A 13,171-nucleotide genomic window follows, 5' to 3' on the forward strand; every position below is an offset into this window, starting at 1 on the left:
ATACACGCGCCAGAGCACTGAGCAGATCCCTTCCAAGCGAATAGCGTTCTTGGCGGGCGGGAATAACGAGTGATTCGTGAGGGTTTGCTTCCCCGCAGGCGGTGCTCCAACTAATCAAGCCAACCAGAGTCTGACATCATGGATTAGCTCGAGAACGCGGTAGCATCAACTCATTCATAAGGGCGCGTCTTGACATGAGTTTACGACTCATGATGAGAAATCGAGATAGTCTGACAAATCTAGTCTTACAGCTTTTGAGTCTCCATGAGATTACTGTGCATCGTCCTTGGACTGATTGTATGAGATGACACAAAATCACAAACATTCACGAAGTCGCTCAGAAATCTGGGCTGAGGGAAAACCTTTTGTGAGGGTAAGATGAGACGCTACTAAGAAACTCAACATTCATCTCGTAATTTCATCATGCCGGCGACTACTTGCTAGCCCTCAGCTTATCATAGCTCACTACCGCTTCAAGAAGCGCCTGAGTACCATTCGCGCTGTATTTCATTAGTCTTCTATTCTTGTATTCTCTGATGCATTGTGACCAGTTCACTTACCAGTCTTCGGGGCTGCAAAATTCCTCGGGATGATGGCTCACTCCGTCCTTGCAAGGAACGAAAATCATTGTCGTCGGGCATACCTTGCTTGTATAGACGCTGTCATGGCCGGCGCCGCTCGTAATCGGGAGCCACCCGTCAGCACCAAATAGTCCCGTCGCAGCATTCTCGACGGCACTGATGCACTCGGGATGGAACTTTGCTGCAGGCGAGTCCGTGTCGAGAGTCCATTCTACCTGAACCCCCCTACCATCCGCCTTGGCGATGGTACTGAATGACTTGAGCACGCGGTTTTGCACATTGTCGACGACGCTATCTTCCGGGTGCCGAATGTCGAGGGTGAAGGTGACCTGAGACGGGATCGTGTTGGTGGATGAGCTGGGCGGGATCTTAATGACGCCAGTAGAGGCCAAGGCACCGAGCTCTTTTGCAATTTCGTTCGAGCTTGCAATCATCTTGGACGCGGCGAGAAGAGGGTCCGAACGAGACTTGAGGGGCGTTGTACCGGTATGCGCGTCGCGGCCCTTGATCGTGAAGGTGAACCAGCGATATGCCTGTGCGCCCTGCACAACACCAATTTTCCTGCTGTTCTCTTCGAGAATGGGACCCTGCTCAATGTGAAGCTCAAAATGCGCACCGAGGGGGTAGCCTTGGCTGGAGCAGGCAATGGGACCGATGTAGCCGTGGCGGGCAAGCTCGGATTTGACTGTGACGGACGGATCGAAGATATCGCCCATGGCCCAGGCCTTTTCAAGAGGAACCTTACCGGCCCAAACACCTGACGCCATCATCGACATGGGAAACCGGGCTCCTTCCTCGCTGGTTTCAGTCAGCTGATAACCCTGATAAACAGTCATCTAGCAGACTCACTTTGTCCAGTTGACAATGCCAACATCATATTGTGTCTTGTATCCGTTCTCCTTCAGGGTTCGTATCACTTCAATTGCTGACATGATACCCAAGATCCCGTCGTATCGCCCACCTCTTGGCTGGGTATCAAGGTGACTTCCCATGGCGGTCATCGGGCTCGTCGAATTGAGAGAACCCTTCTTCTTTGCGAACATATTTCCCATCTCATCGACGGCGAGGTCGCAGCCTAGGTTTCCAGTCACCTCGTCGGCAAACCAGCGTCTAACCTTGGCGTCATCGTCAGACAGGGCAAGGCGAGCCATGCCAGTTTCTGTCGCACCTCTAACATTTAACAAGTTTGTGAGCAGCTTCCAGAAAGAGGAAGGATAAGTAGGTTTATAGAAACATAATCATACTTACTTGCCATATCTATGCGCAGCTCCCCATTGACACGTGTGGTGAAGGGTCTCTTGTAGTCGGTCGGCATTGATCTTCAATCCTGATAACGAAGCCCTGGCCGAGGAGTATGACCTCACTTGGTCGGAGATGGATGAGAACAGTTTTGTCCGTTGCATCATTTCTCTATGGCTGCATGTGTGTATCAGCCGCCGAAAATCAATTCAAGAAGATGTTGGTGAAGATGATGGTTACAATTGAGCTGTCCCCGATTGGCAGACGCAGCCAAGTTGATGTAGGCGCGGGGAAAGGGGCGGGGTGAGATCGGCCGAACGCCCCGGTGGATCGGCAAAGGGCGCCGCCCCGTAAAAGGTGTTCATAAACTGTCAATCGCGCCCAGCAGTTTCTGTCAAACCACCCATCATCAACGCCTTACAGAAGGTTCTACTTGCGCCATATGTCACTCCGAAATTTCGTTCACTGAGAAATCAATGCCATTACGCAATTTCTTGCGCTTTTTGTTCACTATCCAGATGAGGAAAGTAATCGCTGGATGACATCTGATGTAGGTATTCAAGCGTGCAATCATTGACCCAGGTTTAGGGCAATGCCGTTGGGCTGAGTGTCCGCCTTTCCTCCACCGATTAAATACTCTCTTGGATACTTCCAGTCATACTTCTCGTGTCGTTCCCCGGAATTCCTGGTATCGCAGTGGCCGAAGATAATACTTGCGCTCCCGTCTGAGCAGCAAAGGTCTTTGCTCCGGTGTATACCGTCGGCCCGGGGATCTTGTACGGAGGAAGCGGGCTCTGTGAGATGTCGTACACCAATCCTTCCTCCGCTGGCTGGTAGAGTCTTGTGCCTAGCGTTCCGGTCGGCCGATCTCCTCCTCCGCCGGTCACTTGGATATTAATACACTGCGGATAATGCTGAGCTCCCTGACCAGGATACCTCGCGAAATGCAGTGCCACAATCTCGTGGCGGAGAACGTAATATCCTGGCGCTATCTTGGGTGGGATCTGAACCACCCAGCTAGCGTTGTTCTGTATGAGGACGTCGCTTGCCCAGATCCCTCTGGCGGTTGCGAATTCGGTAGCGTTCTTATTAGGGTCGATCAGCCCAACCTTGTCGATGGCGAAGAAGCTCAATGTCGTCTTTTCCACTGCTTCACAAGATCCTCTCTCAGAACCGCAGTATGCGAGATGTGTCACCACAGGACCGTGGTGAGATTCTGGCCAGCCTTGCCACTGGAAGGCAATCGTGTCGCCCGCTGCTACCGGTGCATGGCCTGCAGGGTTGGTTGCGTTCCGGTGGCACAGGATGTTGGGTCCGCCATAGCTCTCGGTGCTGACCCAACCATCATCATTCACTGTTGTGCTCCATGCCGCCAGAAGTTTGGGATTGTTGGGAACTTTGGCGTTGTAACCATTGTACGAGGCGCCATCGATAACGAAATTCGTGATGCGACTATGGGCCGCCACGAATGTGAAGAGCGCCGCTGGCGTAAAGGCGACTCTAGGTAACATGATTCCTCGAAGGTGCAACCAATCTTCTGAAATTCGTCTTAGATGTAGATGCATAGTAAGAAGATGTTGTCGAGCCGTGCCCTCGATCAAATACACCAAGCCTCGGAGGGAAACACGACACCACTTTGGTGAAGATCGTCATAGCAACTTACTTGATGCCAACGTGACCTACTTGAACCAATTCAGGTGCTTTCGTGGGGCCGTTTGTGACCAGATCGGTGAGAAGAATCAGCAGGATAGAGTGCATCATCGGGATTCAACCCGGATGTTGCATCGTTTTAATGAAGCAGTCAGCCCGTCAATTTGTTTTCTTTTTCCTGTTTGAACTAGTAGGCGGGGACCCAGCTGTGCAACGAGACTGAACAAGCAAGACATCAAGCCTGGTACAGATGCACGGCCACGTCCTTGAATCTCGGAGGATCTTAAACTACTACCTCTTCGGGTGATTTTGGTCAGTCGATCTCGTAAGATCGGCGCTCGGCCGTGCTGATTCCCCCGCAGTTTCGCATTCTGCCGACCGGTTGTGACCTTAATTTACTTGAGAGGTGCCGAGAGCAATCCCGTCATCAGGGATTCTTCCAGCGAGGCAATTTGGAGACGGGCAGCCATTCCGCTTTTATGTTTCCGCCGCGACGTAGACTGCGGAAGCTATGGGAGCCCAGACAGCATCAGGCAAGGCCAGACAGGAAAGATGGAAAAGTCACAACATCAATGTTTAAAGCAATAAAATATTTGAGAAGGATTTAGAGATCCAGCGGCCGTCGCTGAGAGCGGTGACTTCAGGAATAGCTACATAAGTAGCTAGAGAACCTCTCGCATCAACCAATGAGATGGGCGAATGGTTTAGTGGTATAATACTCGCTTAGCATGTGAGTGGTCCAGGGTTCGATTCCCTGTTCGTCCAGTTCTTTTGCCTTCCTCAGGTTATTGGCGTCTTTGTTTTTGGTTCTGGACCATGTTTTGTTAATTCTTAGCACACTCTGATATTTCCGTTATGTGCTAATATTGCGTTCCGCAGTTCGGATGGCGAAAACTTGTCGCGTGCCTATTTCCCCCTTTGAGAATCAAAATGCCATCTCAGCGTTGCGGCGCTGTCTAACCCCACTGGCGCAGCCGCAACTAGTGTTCAGCTGAACGGCACGGTATTTCCGCAAAGCATTCTGTGAAAGACCCGGCCCTCCACAATGTCTCAAATCGGAAATCCCATAACGCGGCGCGGAGACTAATCGCCCAGCTGAGCGCCACAAACCGGGGTCGTGGGACCTGGCGCCTTGAAAACATCCATGCCCCCGTGACAACAAGGCCTCGAGCACCTTAGTTGTTTGGACTACAGTTAGACTTGCCTTGTCTTAGAAAGCTCCAAGGACGGTCGTTTTTTATGCTGAACGAAATATCATCATTCTTGCTATGCCCAGCAGAAAACCAAAATGAAGTGCAAGGCGCTCGGGCCAGTTCTGGGTTAAGCATCGTGATGATCCACAGGCCCCATTCAAGATTCTCAGAGCCCACCAGACGAGGGCTTCAACCCGCTCCTCCTGTCCCACATCTACACTGTTACGGGTGGGATGACCAGCAAGGAAGTAATTAAACTTCACTGGTCTATTAGTCTAGTTGGTTAGGACGTCGGATTCTGATCTAACAATCAGTCCCTTCCGTAAGCCCAGGTTCGAATCCTGGATGGACCTTTCTTTTGCCTCTCGAGACTAAGACAGGGCTGAACATAACTTATTTTTGCCTCTATTTGGTATTTGTGTCAATTGTGTCTGACATACGCTATCATTTTGTGGCTAGACTCTTTGTGTTCTCTCTCGGGAACGTTTCGTTAATGAGCTACTGCTTGCTGCATCTTCATGTTGCATTCTCCGTCTCTCACATATAGTTAGCGATTATGAAAGGTCGTTCAGGAAAGCAAACCAGCAGAATGAGAACCTAATTTCAGCTGCGGTTCCCCGGCACGGGGCGTCGGTAGTCCATAGTGAACCCGTCCTAGTGTCATTTTCCCCATACGCCACACTGCACCAGAGACAATGAGATTGTGCGCCAGACCCGAGTTTCCGGTATTGAGAATGCTACTGGTGCATCGTCGTCTGCAACCCAGCAATCCTGGGTTGCTTGCAAGGCACGCTTTGTCTGGCAGCAGGGATTGCAAGTAGCTTGCGGCCTGGCGACGACGTGGTAACGCCCGCAAAGCCATTGGCCGAGTTCCTGCTTGCGCATGCCGTTGTCTTGCGCTCTCGTAATGAAAACTCTTCCTTCGCAGCCACTAAGACCGAGCGAAGGGGATAAGTACTCCTCGGGAGGTTGGCCGTAGTCGAAGTCTCTTCATCTTCAGCGACATTCGGTCTTGTCCTTTTTCTGCTCCATGTAAACTCGAAGATCATGATCTCTCAAGTCATGAAGCAAACGGACATTGAGAAAGGGTCAAGGCCGTCTCCTTCCCGGAACAGTTCCCTCTCGACGCTTTGCGGTGACGATGTCAGCAGCAAGGCCCCAACTATTTGCGGCCGGGAATCGCCGACATCACAAGATCCGAGTCAGGACAAGTATCGTTCAGAGCCCGAGTCCCTTTTGGTGGGTTGGCCTAATCATTTTGACAGATTTCTTGGCTAACGTTTTGATCAGGTCTCTTGGGATGGACCACATGACCCAGAGAACCCCAAGAACTGGGACAGAAGGCAGAAATGGACAGTGGGTTACCCTGAAGCTTCTGATGCGTCCATTCAATAACTGACTTTCGAACAGATGTCCCTGATCATCTCGGCATTCGCATTCCTTTCGCCCCTATCCTCCTCCATTGCCGCCCCAGCTTTGGGTCCGATTGGACAAGATCTTCATATAGACAACCAAGTCCAGCTCCAACTCGTTCTGTCGATCTTTCTTCTCACCTACGCACTCGGCCCATTCATACTGTCACCTTGCTCAGAAATATGGGGTCGTACACCGATAGTCAGAGTAGGGAACACGATCTTCATACTGTTCACCACTCTCTGCGGCTTTGCAACATCGAAAGGGCAAATTATCGCCTTTCGGTTTCTAGCCGGGATTGGAGGAAGTGCAACAACAGGGGTTAGTCTCGTACAACCCTTCAACAGGTGATTTCAGCTAATGGTCGGGGCCAGATGGGAAGCGGCGTCTTGACAGACTGCTGGCGTCCAGAAGAGCGCGGAAAGGGAATAGCCGTGATGCAATTTGCACCAGTCATTGGCCCTGCACTAGGTCCCATTGGTGCGTCATCCCCATTTCATTGTCTATTTTCAATCACTGATGCTAACCTTGTTCCAGTTGGTGGCTACATCTCGCAATACGCCACCTGGCGCTGGGCATTCTGGACAGTCGTCATCTTCAACGTCGCAGTCCAGGCTGTGGCATTCTTCCTGCTGAAAGAGACATATGCGCCTCGCCTTCTTGTGCTGAAAGCCAGGAAGCTTCGCAAGGAGTCATGTAATCCAGAATTCCAGACTGCCTGGGAACGAGAGCAACGCACTCTGACGAAGATTCTTCGAGTCAGCTTGTCGAGGCCCTGGGTGATGCTTGCAACTCAGCCCATCATTCAAAGTCTAGCAGTCCTTCAGGCTTTCAACTTTGGCTTGCTCTATCTCGTAATCTCCGGATTTCCTACTCTTTGGGAAGGACACTACGAGATGTCAAAGGGCAGAGCAAGTTTGAACTACATCTGGATTGCCGTCGGATCCCTGATTGGAGTTTTAATCTGCGCCCCTACTATGGATGCAGTCTACCGACGGCTCAAGACAAAATCCGGGATCGGGATGGAAGAGCAAGGGAGCCCCGAATTTCGCATTCCCTTGATGATTCCTAGTTCAGTAATCACGCCTGCTGGGATGCTGTTGTTCGCATGGTCCGCGCAGAACAGAATGCATTTTCTCATTCCAAACGTAAGTCTCTTCAGAGTCAGAAATTCTTTCCGGGGACAACATCCTGACTCAGGACCAATAGATTGGCATTGCGATAACGATGGGAAGCACTATGATATCGTACCAATGCATCTCGGCCTATATAGCCGACTCTTATCCGCAGTACACCGCCTCTGCTTCGGCTGCATGTTGTTTCATGCGGTCCATGTTCGCTTTCGTGTTTCCGCTGTTTGTTCCGGCGCTTTTCGGAAAACTGGGATATGGACTTGGCGGAAGTCTATTGGCTGGTATCGCGGTCGTCATTGGGATCCCGGCACCGATCTTACTCTGGGTATTTGGCGCAAGGCTACGGGGTATGAGTCGGTTCAGCATACGGGAATAAAACGGAAAAAAAATCAGAACGATGAAGGCGGTATGTCTAGTACGTTGCGTTTTGTTATACAAGGTGAAAAGTTTCCAACACATCGGGGCGTTAGGGCTTACGCCGTCAATCTAGGTTTGCATCTGCGGCTGTATCTTGTCTTATGACCTTTCTCATTGGCTTTCACAATTTCATCTCAAATGACATTTCTTCGTTTTCCGGATATCTACCTAATCACACGTGGAAAACACATTTTTGGCAGATTTGCCGCAGATTAAAAGCAGCCGCATCGATCCACCCCACTTCCCAATCAGGCCATCCAAGCGCCAACTGATTGACCTTGACTTGTATGGAGTCTTGCGTCAGGGTCCTGGTTCTCTTCTCCAACGGGATCTGAATTCCTACACAAGCATTCCCCAGGCTGTCTTTGGTGTCGTCCGACGGGTCCGGGTTTGAAATGTTTTGGAAGCTAGGGAACGAGTAAGGTTCCCCGGGAAATTGCACACATCGGAACACACTCCGACCAATCAATGCCTTATCAAAGCATTGCCCGTATATACAAGCCAGTCTTCGTTAAGGTTTGATTAACAGCGGCTTGTGCTTCAGCAGTCTCTCACAGTTGCGTAAAGCCAGTAGGAGTTAGTGATCAACTCCGAATAGAAATGCACGTGGAGCAACCCGCCTGTGCCAGAATAGAAGTGTCGGATTATTCCATAGTAGAAGACTCAGAACTGTATATAAGACCGCACGTTTTCCGAGATTTTGTGACGCAGATCCAGGAGCTTCAACTGCTGTTCAGACTCTACAAGGTCTTCAGAAATTATTCTGCCCGGTTCATCACTACCCGCGAGTCGTCAGGCACGGCGCATCGTTTAAACTTTAAGCATATTCACCCCCACCACAACCTACACCAACCACCGTACAGAATGCAACTTGCCAAGACCCTGCTCGCTCTCGTGTCCGTCTTGGCACTAGCTGGTTCGTCATATCTACGTAACAATTACGCGGTTGTGTGACGATAATTCCTAACTTTTGTTCCGTTTCTCACAGAGGCGAAGGCGTGCCAGTTCGGCACCTGCCAAGGCCAGTTCGGTGCATGCTGCGACCAATTCGGGGGATGTACAGTTCTTTCGAACGAATGTCCTTGAAAGGATGATATTGGCGATCAATCGATAAATCACGCAATTACGAAGAATTTCTGGCGAGGAAATGGAGAAGCACGAGAGATCGCTCAGCTCGTTCGGGCACATCAGGTCTCAGTAGAAGAAACCATCACACTCGCTGCCAAGACCACCTACCTTTGGGCATTGATGGGAAAACGCACACAATCCCTGCGGGGGCTGCTGCCAAGAGCACATCGATAATTTGCCCAGATAACTATCAACGTTTCTCCTCTCGCGCGTTCCATTCCACTGCTTGTATTGGAACAATGCATAGCGCTAAGTTTCAATTCTCCGATGATTTTTGATACGTTTTGAGTGAAGTCCTGCTAATCAACATGTTCACATGGTTAAGGTTCTTGTTTGCCATGTTTTTCTGAACGGGACGAACGGGAATCTGGTTTCGCGTGTGTCGATCGTCGCCGGATTAGACGGTTTAGAGATGCCGTTTTAGATACGCTTTCTGTCAGCTATCGTAATTCCGGGGATGGTGGTTGAATAATTGCAAAGACCGCGGGGTTTGCGGGTGGTGTCCGTTAGAATTTCGTCATCACACCATCACATCCCCCCTGCTATCCTCAGTGGTCATCCAGGGCGCAGGAATTCTCGTTACAATTATTTTACTTATTCATATGTTTCATGTCCTACGTAGTAGCGCCCTAGACTCCTTATATGCCCCTGTCCCAAACCCCGGTTTTGATATTGCCATGTGCGTTTGGTATCATTCCGTAAAACCACGTAACCCCGAACAGTCTATAATGGTGATAATTACGATTGCTTAGATCCCCTTTTCTCCTCCCTGACTCTGGAGTGCCTGGACGCCTGTTCCTCCGGCTCCTCAAGGTCGTCGTCGTGTTGATCCTCCAATGATACGCGTTCTCCGTGATCCATCGAGTGTCGGTCGTTCAGTTCCAAGTCTTCGCCTTCTTGGAGGTTATCGCCTTCCGCTGAATGTAAACCTATCGTCGTCGGTGTGTGTGTCCTCCTCTGCTCCCAAGTCTTGTTCGTGCTGTTCCCATCAGGATCAAGCGGCATACTCGGGTCTTCTTCTGGTCGTAGTGTCGCGTGTGATACGCGTGACGGTCGTGTGAGAGTGCGAAGAGTAGACTCTTGGCCAGGTGACGTGATCCAGTTCATGACAAGAGCCGAGAAAAAGACTATTCAATGACATATTAGCACTTCTTGACGAAAATCGTTCTAGAGTCGATCTTACTGTCTGTGTTGCAACATAACAAACACAACCACGCAACCTCTCCATTGAGTGCGCCCAAGACCGCTAGATTCCTGTTCCTTCAGGTCAGTGAATAGCCCACGTCAACTCGAGCCAATGACGTACGTGACACTGCTCAGGAGTGTACAGCATGAACCGATGAAAGTCCGGATCACAAGACGTCGAAGCCTGATATTCGGTGGCGCTCTGGGGACCCGGCGGTTTCTCCAATCCAAAGTCCACGGTTTCCAGAAGTTATACTTGACGGAATGAAGGCCTGTCGTCGATTTAGTCATGTTACTGATGTACTTGAGCTTCTCAGTACTTACTTAGTAGTGGGAGTAGAAACATGATAGTGAGGTAAACCTGGTAGATGTCAGAGCCCGTTCACATGAAGTCAAGTCAGAACGAAGCTCACGTTGACAGCAGCATCAAAGGATATCAAGGCCAAAATTACATTTTGGCCCAGTCCAATAATGCATATTCCGTCAATGTAATTTGTTATTCGGAAGATGAAGTTCAATATGACGATGAGGACGAAGACCCCTGTGTCGCGTGTTAGCCCATGACACTTGACGATTCCCACATAAACCATACCAAGCATGCCGAAAGAGTTGAATATGTAGAGCTTGGACTTCATTCGGGGTTTTGATGTCTGTCTGATGATGTGCTGTTGTCATTGTTAGTTGAATGCCTTGGAGGGTCATCTGTAGGTCAACCACTTACTGCCCGATCTACCATGAACAGGTATATGAACTGCGGTCACATGTCAGTATTCAATCTGTTGATTACACAGACACGTGTAGCAACGCTTACCAGCTGTAAAGACGGTCAGTGAAAAACATCTTGACATATCTAGGGCTTGGACTGACCTTTGTCGAGACATAGGCGCCGAGGCAAAAGAGCGTCGCTGCTGAACATGCTGCGAAGTTCATGTCGGTTCCGAATCCGAACTGTAGAATTGACGTCCCGAAGACGAAAAGAAAAGAGAAAACATATATGCAGATTACGACTGGAAAACTGTCAGGGTCGTCTCGATATCGAGTAGTGGAATGCCCTTACGCCACATTGTGTACGGCAACACCCTCCAATCCTTCACGGTCGATACTCGCATAGCTGTAATTGTCGTCAGAACTATTGCTCGAGGTTGCGCGGAGTTCCTGCCATTCCAATGTCGTTCCGCATCAGATTTACTGACCAAATAAACTTGCAAGCGTGCATGCCGAGATCAAGGCGACAATGATGCTCATGACCTTTCCCGCGAGTGGCTGAGGCCCATGATTGATACCACGAATCGCCACATCTTCCCTAACCTCCAACGATATCATGGCTCCAGCTTTCCCTGCTGCGTTCTGCCAGCGGCTTGTTATGTTGACCCCATCAAGATAATCCCTCTCAATATGTCGACCCGGGAGAGCCGACCCAACGCGCCGATGTGGGTATTGTCGATCGGTAAATACGGGGGCGGAGACGACGGGGGCCCGCGATGGTGTTTCGACGACCTTAACGACGATTCTCAGGGTCGACTGACGACGAACGTATTGCCCAGCGTGCGGCGAAAAGGAAAGCGTGCGACAAAAGAGGGGGGAGCTGGGGGGTGATGGGGATAGATGGGAAACTTTGAAACGGAGAAAGACGAGGAAGGGCTCCCTTGGGAAACTCTGCTGGGGAAGCTTGGGGATGGAGTCGATCGGAACTCCCTCATGTACCTCCTGTAGGGACTTTTTTTTCTTTCGTCCGCACGGCACTCGTAGGCCGTGCCGCACGTGGGATCGGTGTTTGTGCGGGAATGTCCAAGCGGTGCGATGAGGAAATACGGTCAAGTCTCCCAGCGAATAGACTTTTTGGTCAAACGCACCATGCAACGGTATGATGGTGGCCTTCGAGCGACCCTGACTCGCGTGTCTGCGAACTTTCCGCCTCTTGAACGTCGCGCACGGCAGTTACGCTGCCGGACTGCTTCATCATGGCACGCCTCGCCCAGACTATTTGACTTTCGAGCAAATGAAAAGATTGGATCTCTCGGTTCTAGCGGATGGCGGATGGAGATGGGAGGCGAACGGCGTGAGCCACGTGACGACGCCACAGGGTCTGATCATCTTTGGAATCTTTCGGATCCAGATTGCTCGTTATTCTAGATCAACCTTACTACGGATAGTTGGGCAAACACTTCGTGGTCCCTTGAGGTAAGGCACCGCGTCCAGGGCCGATCTTCTTCCGATAATTTTAAGGTTGGTGGTCCTTGACCTGGCCAGCCAGCGGTCCCGACATCCGTCGGCTTTGCCCGAAGGCTTGGCTTCCTGGGGCTGGTCTCTGGGGCATTTCAGGAGGCGGTGTTGCGACGCCAGATGTGTGATTTGAGCGGAATCTCACCCTGACGATGCTTGCATCTGGGGTTTTTGGCAGCTTGAGATAATAATATCGCGAAAGTATCATCATGGGCCCGGACAGCTCCGCGATTGACTTGTATTTAAAGTCGTGATGATCGCCGCTAATAAGGAGCCCTCTTTTGAGTGACACTCGCTAGCTCATTTCTGCTGTTCTGTTCTTGTATAATCGAAAGCCTTACCGACGCGTCGATCGCTCGTTTAATTCTCTCTTTTTAAAACTCACTCCTTCACCTTCGCTGCAATCAAAATGCGTGCTTCGGTCACCGTTGTTGCCTCGCTTCTCTCCTTCGTTGTTAGCGTCTCCGGGTAAGCACTCTTCCACTCCCAATTTCCAAAGGGACTTGTCAAGTCATCAATGAAGATCATGTTTGTGCGCGCACGTGGCTGATTTCTTTGACACCGCACAGACAAGGCGAATTCCAGACAGTCTTTTGTCAAACCATTGACGGCAAACACGCAGCCAGTAACAATTTCTGCCAGGCTGTTGGAGGCGCTGTTCTGCCATCTCCTGGGGTAAGTCATTGCTCTTTGTTGTTGATGTGGCTGAATCAACGTAATTGCGGTCGAGTCTAACAGCCCCTAGTTCTGTTGCCTTCGCTCAAGCGACTTTGACAAGTTCGTAGCTCTCTCAAAGGGCTGTGCAGACAATGGCTTGGTGCTAGGAAAGAACGACGTCCCTTGCTCTCCATAGACATACCGGCTTGTTTCAGGAAAGCCCAAACCACTACCATGACCTGCAGACGCTTGTAATCAGGAGCATTCCATGACTCCTTAGTTACTATCATGATAATAATGAGTGATTAAACTGCCAGTACAACATGCGACATGAGTCGTGCAAGTCTTTAAA

At 50.5% G+C, this 13,171-nt stretch overlaps 5 protein-coding genes across 5 annotated transcripts; 2 read left to right on the forward strand and 3 right to left on the reverse strand.

The window, feature by feature from the left end:
- Positions 1-433: 433 nt before the first annotated feature.
- hyuC-0 (N-carbamoyl-L-amino-acid hydrolase) lies at positions 434-1,896 on the reverse strand (the record flags this gene model as incomplete). Its single annotated transcript, XM_036641072.1, has 4 exons — positions 434-500; positions 561-1,379; positions 1,431-1,740; positions 1,830-1,896. The coding sequence occupies 4 exons, from the start codon at positions 1,894-1,896 to the stop codon at positions 434-436; spliced, it is 1,263 nt and encodes a 420-aa protein (XP_036493707.1).
- Positions 1,897-2,449: 553 nt separating this feature from the next.
- cel61a-2 (Endoglucanase-4) lies at positions 2,450-3,331 on the reverse strand (the record flags this gene model as incomplete). Its single annotated transcript, XM_036641073.1, has 1 exon — positions 2,450-3,331. One exon carries the CDS (start codon positions 3,329-3,331, stop codon positions 2,450-2,452), a length of 882 nt encoding a protein of 293 aa, XP_036492870.1.
- Positions 3,332-5,725: 2,394 nt separating this feature from the next.
- On the forward strand, positions 5,726-7,285 carry vrtL-2 (Efflux pump vrtL; the record flags this gene model as incomplete). The annotated part of the gene is made up of 6 exons (XM_036641074.1): positions 5,726-5,902; positions 5,954-6,019; positions 6,074-6,397; positions 6,451-6,556; positions 6,614-7,224; positions 7,277-7,285. 6 exons carry the CDS (start codon positions 5,726-5,728, stop codon positions 7,283-7,285), a joined length of 1,293 nt encoding a protein of 430 aa, XP_036492869.1.
- A 2,207-nt stretch (positions 7,286-9,492) lies between these two features.
- Positions 9,493-10,869, reverse strand: CGCS363_v009226 (uncharacterized protein; the record flags this gene model as incomplete). Its single annotated transcript, XM_036641075.1, has 8 exons — positions 9,493-9,881; positions 9,938-10,008; positions 10,061-10,211; positions 10,264-10,300; positions 10,353-10,480; positions 10,532-10,604; positions 10,661-10,690; positions 10,807-10,869. 8 exons carry the CDS (start codon positions 10,867-10,869, stop codon positions 9,493-9,495), a joined length of 942 nt encoding a protein of 313 aa, XP_036493705.1.
- Positions 10,870-12,571: 1,702 nt separating this feature from the next.
- CGCS363_v009227 (uncharacterized protein) lies at positions 12,572-13,015 on the forward strand (the record flags this gene model as incomplete). Its single annotated transcript, XM_036641076.1, has 3 exons — positions 12,572-12,630; positions 12,732-12,837; positions 12,908-13,015. 3 exons carry the CDS (start codon positions 12,572-12,574, stop codon positions 13,013-13,015), a joined length of 273 nt encoding a protein of 90 aa, XP_036493704.1.
- Between the last annotated feature and the right edge of the window lie 156 nt (positions 13,016-13,171).

This window comes from Colletotrichum siamense (assembly GCF_013390195.1).
Source record: "Colletotrichum siamense strain Cg363 chromosome Unknown KSG_Cg363_contig06, whole genome shotgun sequence".
Lineage (NCBI taxonomy): Eukaryota > Fungi > Ascomycota > Sordariomycetes > Glomerellales > Glomerellaceae > Colletotrichum > Colletotrichum siamense.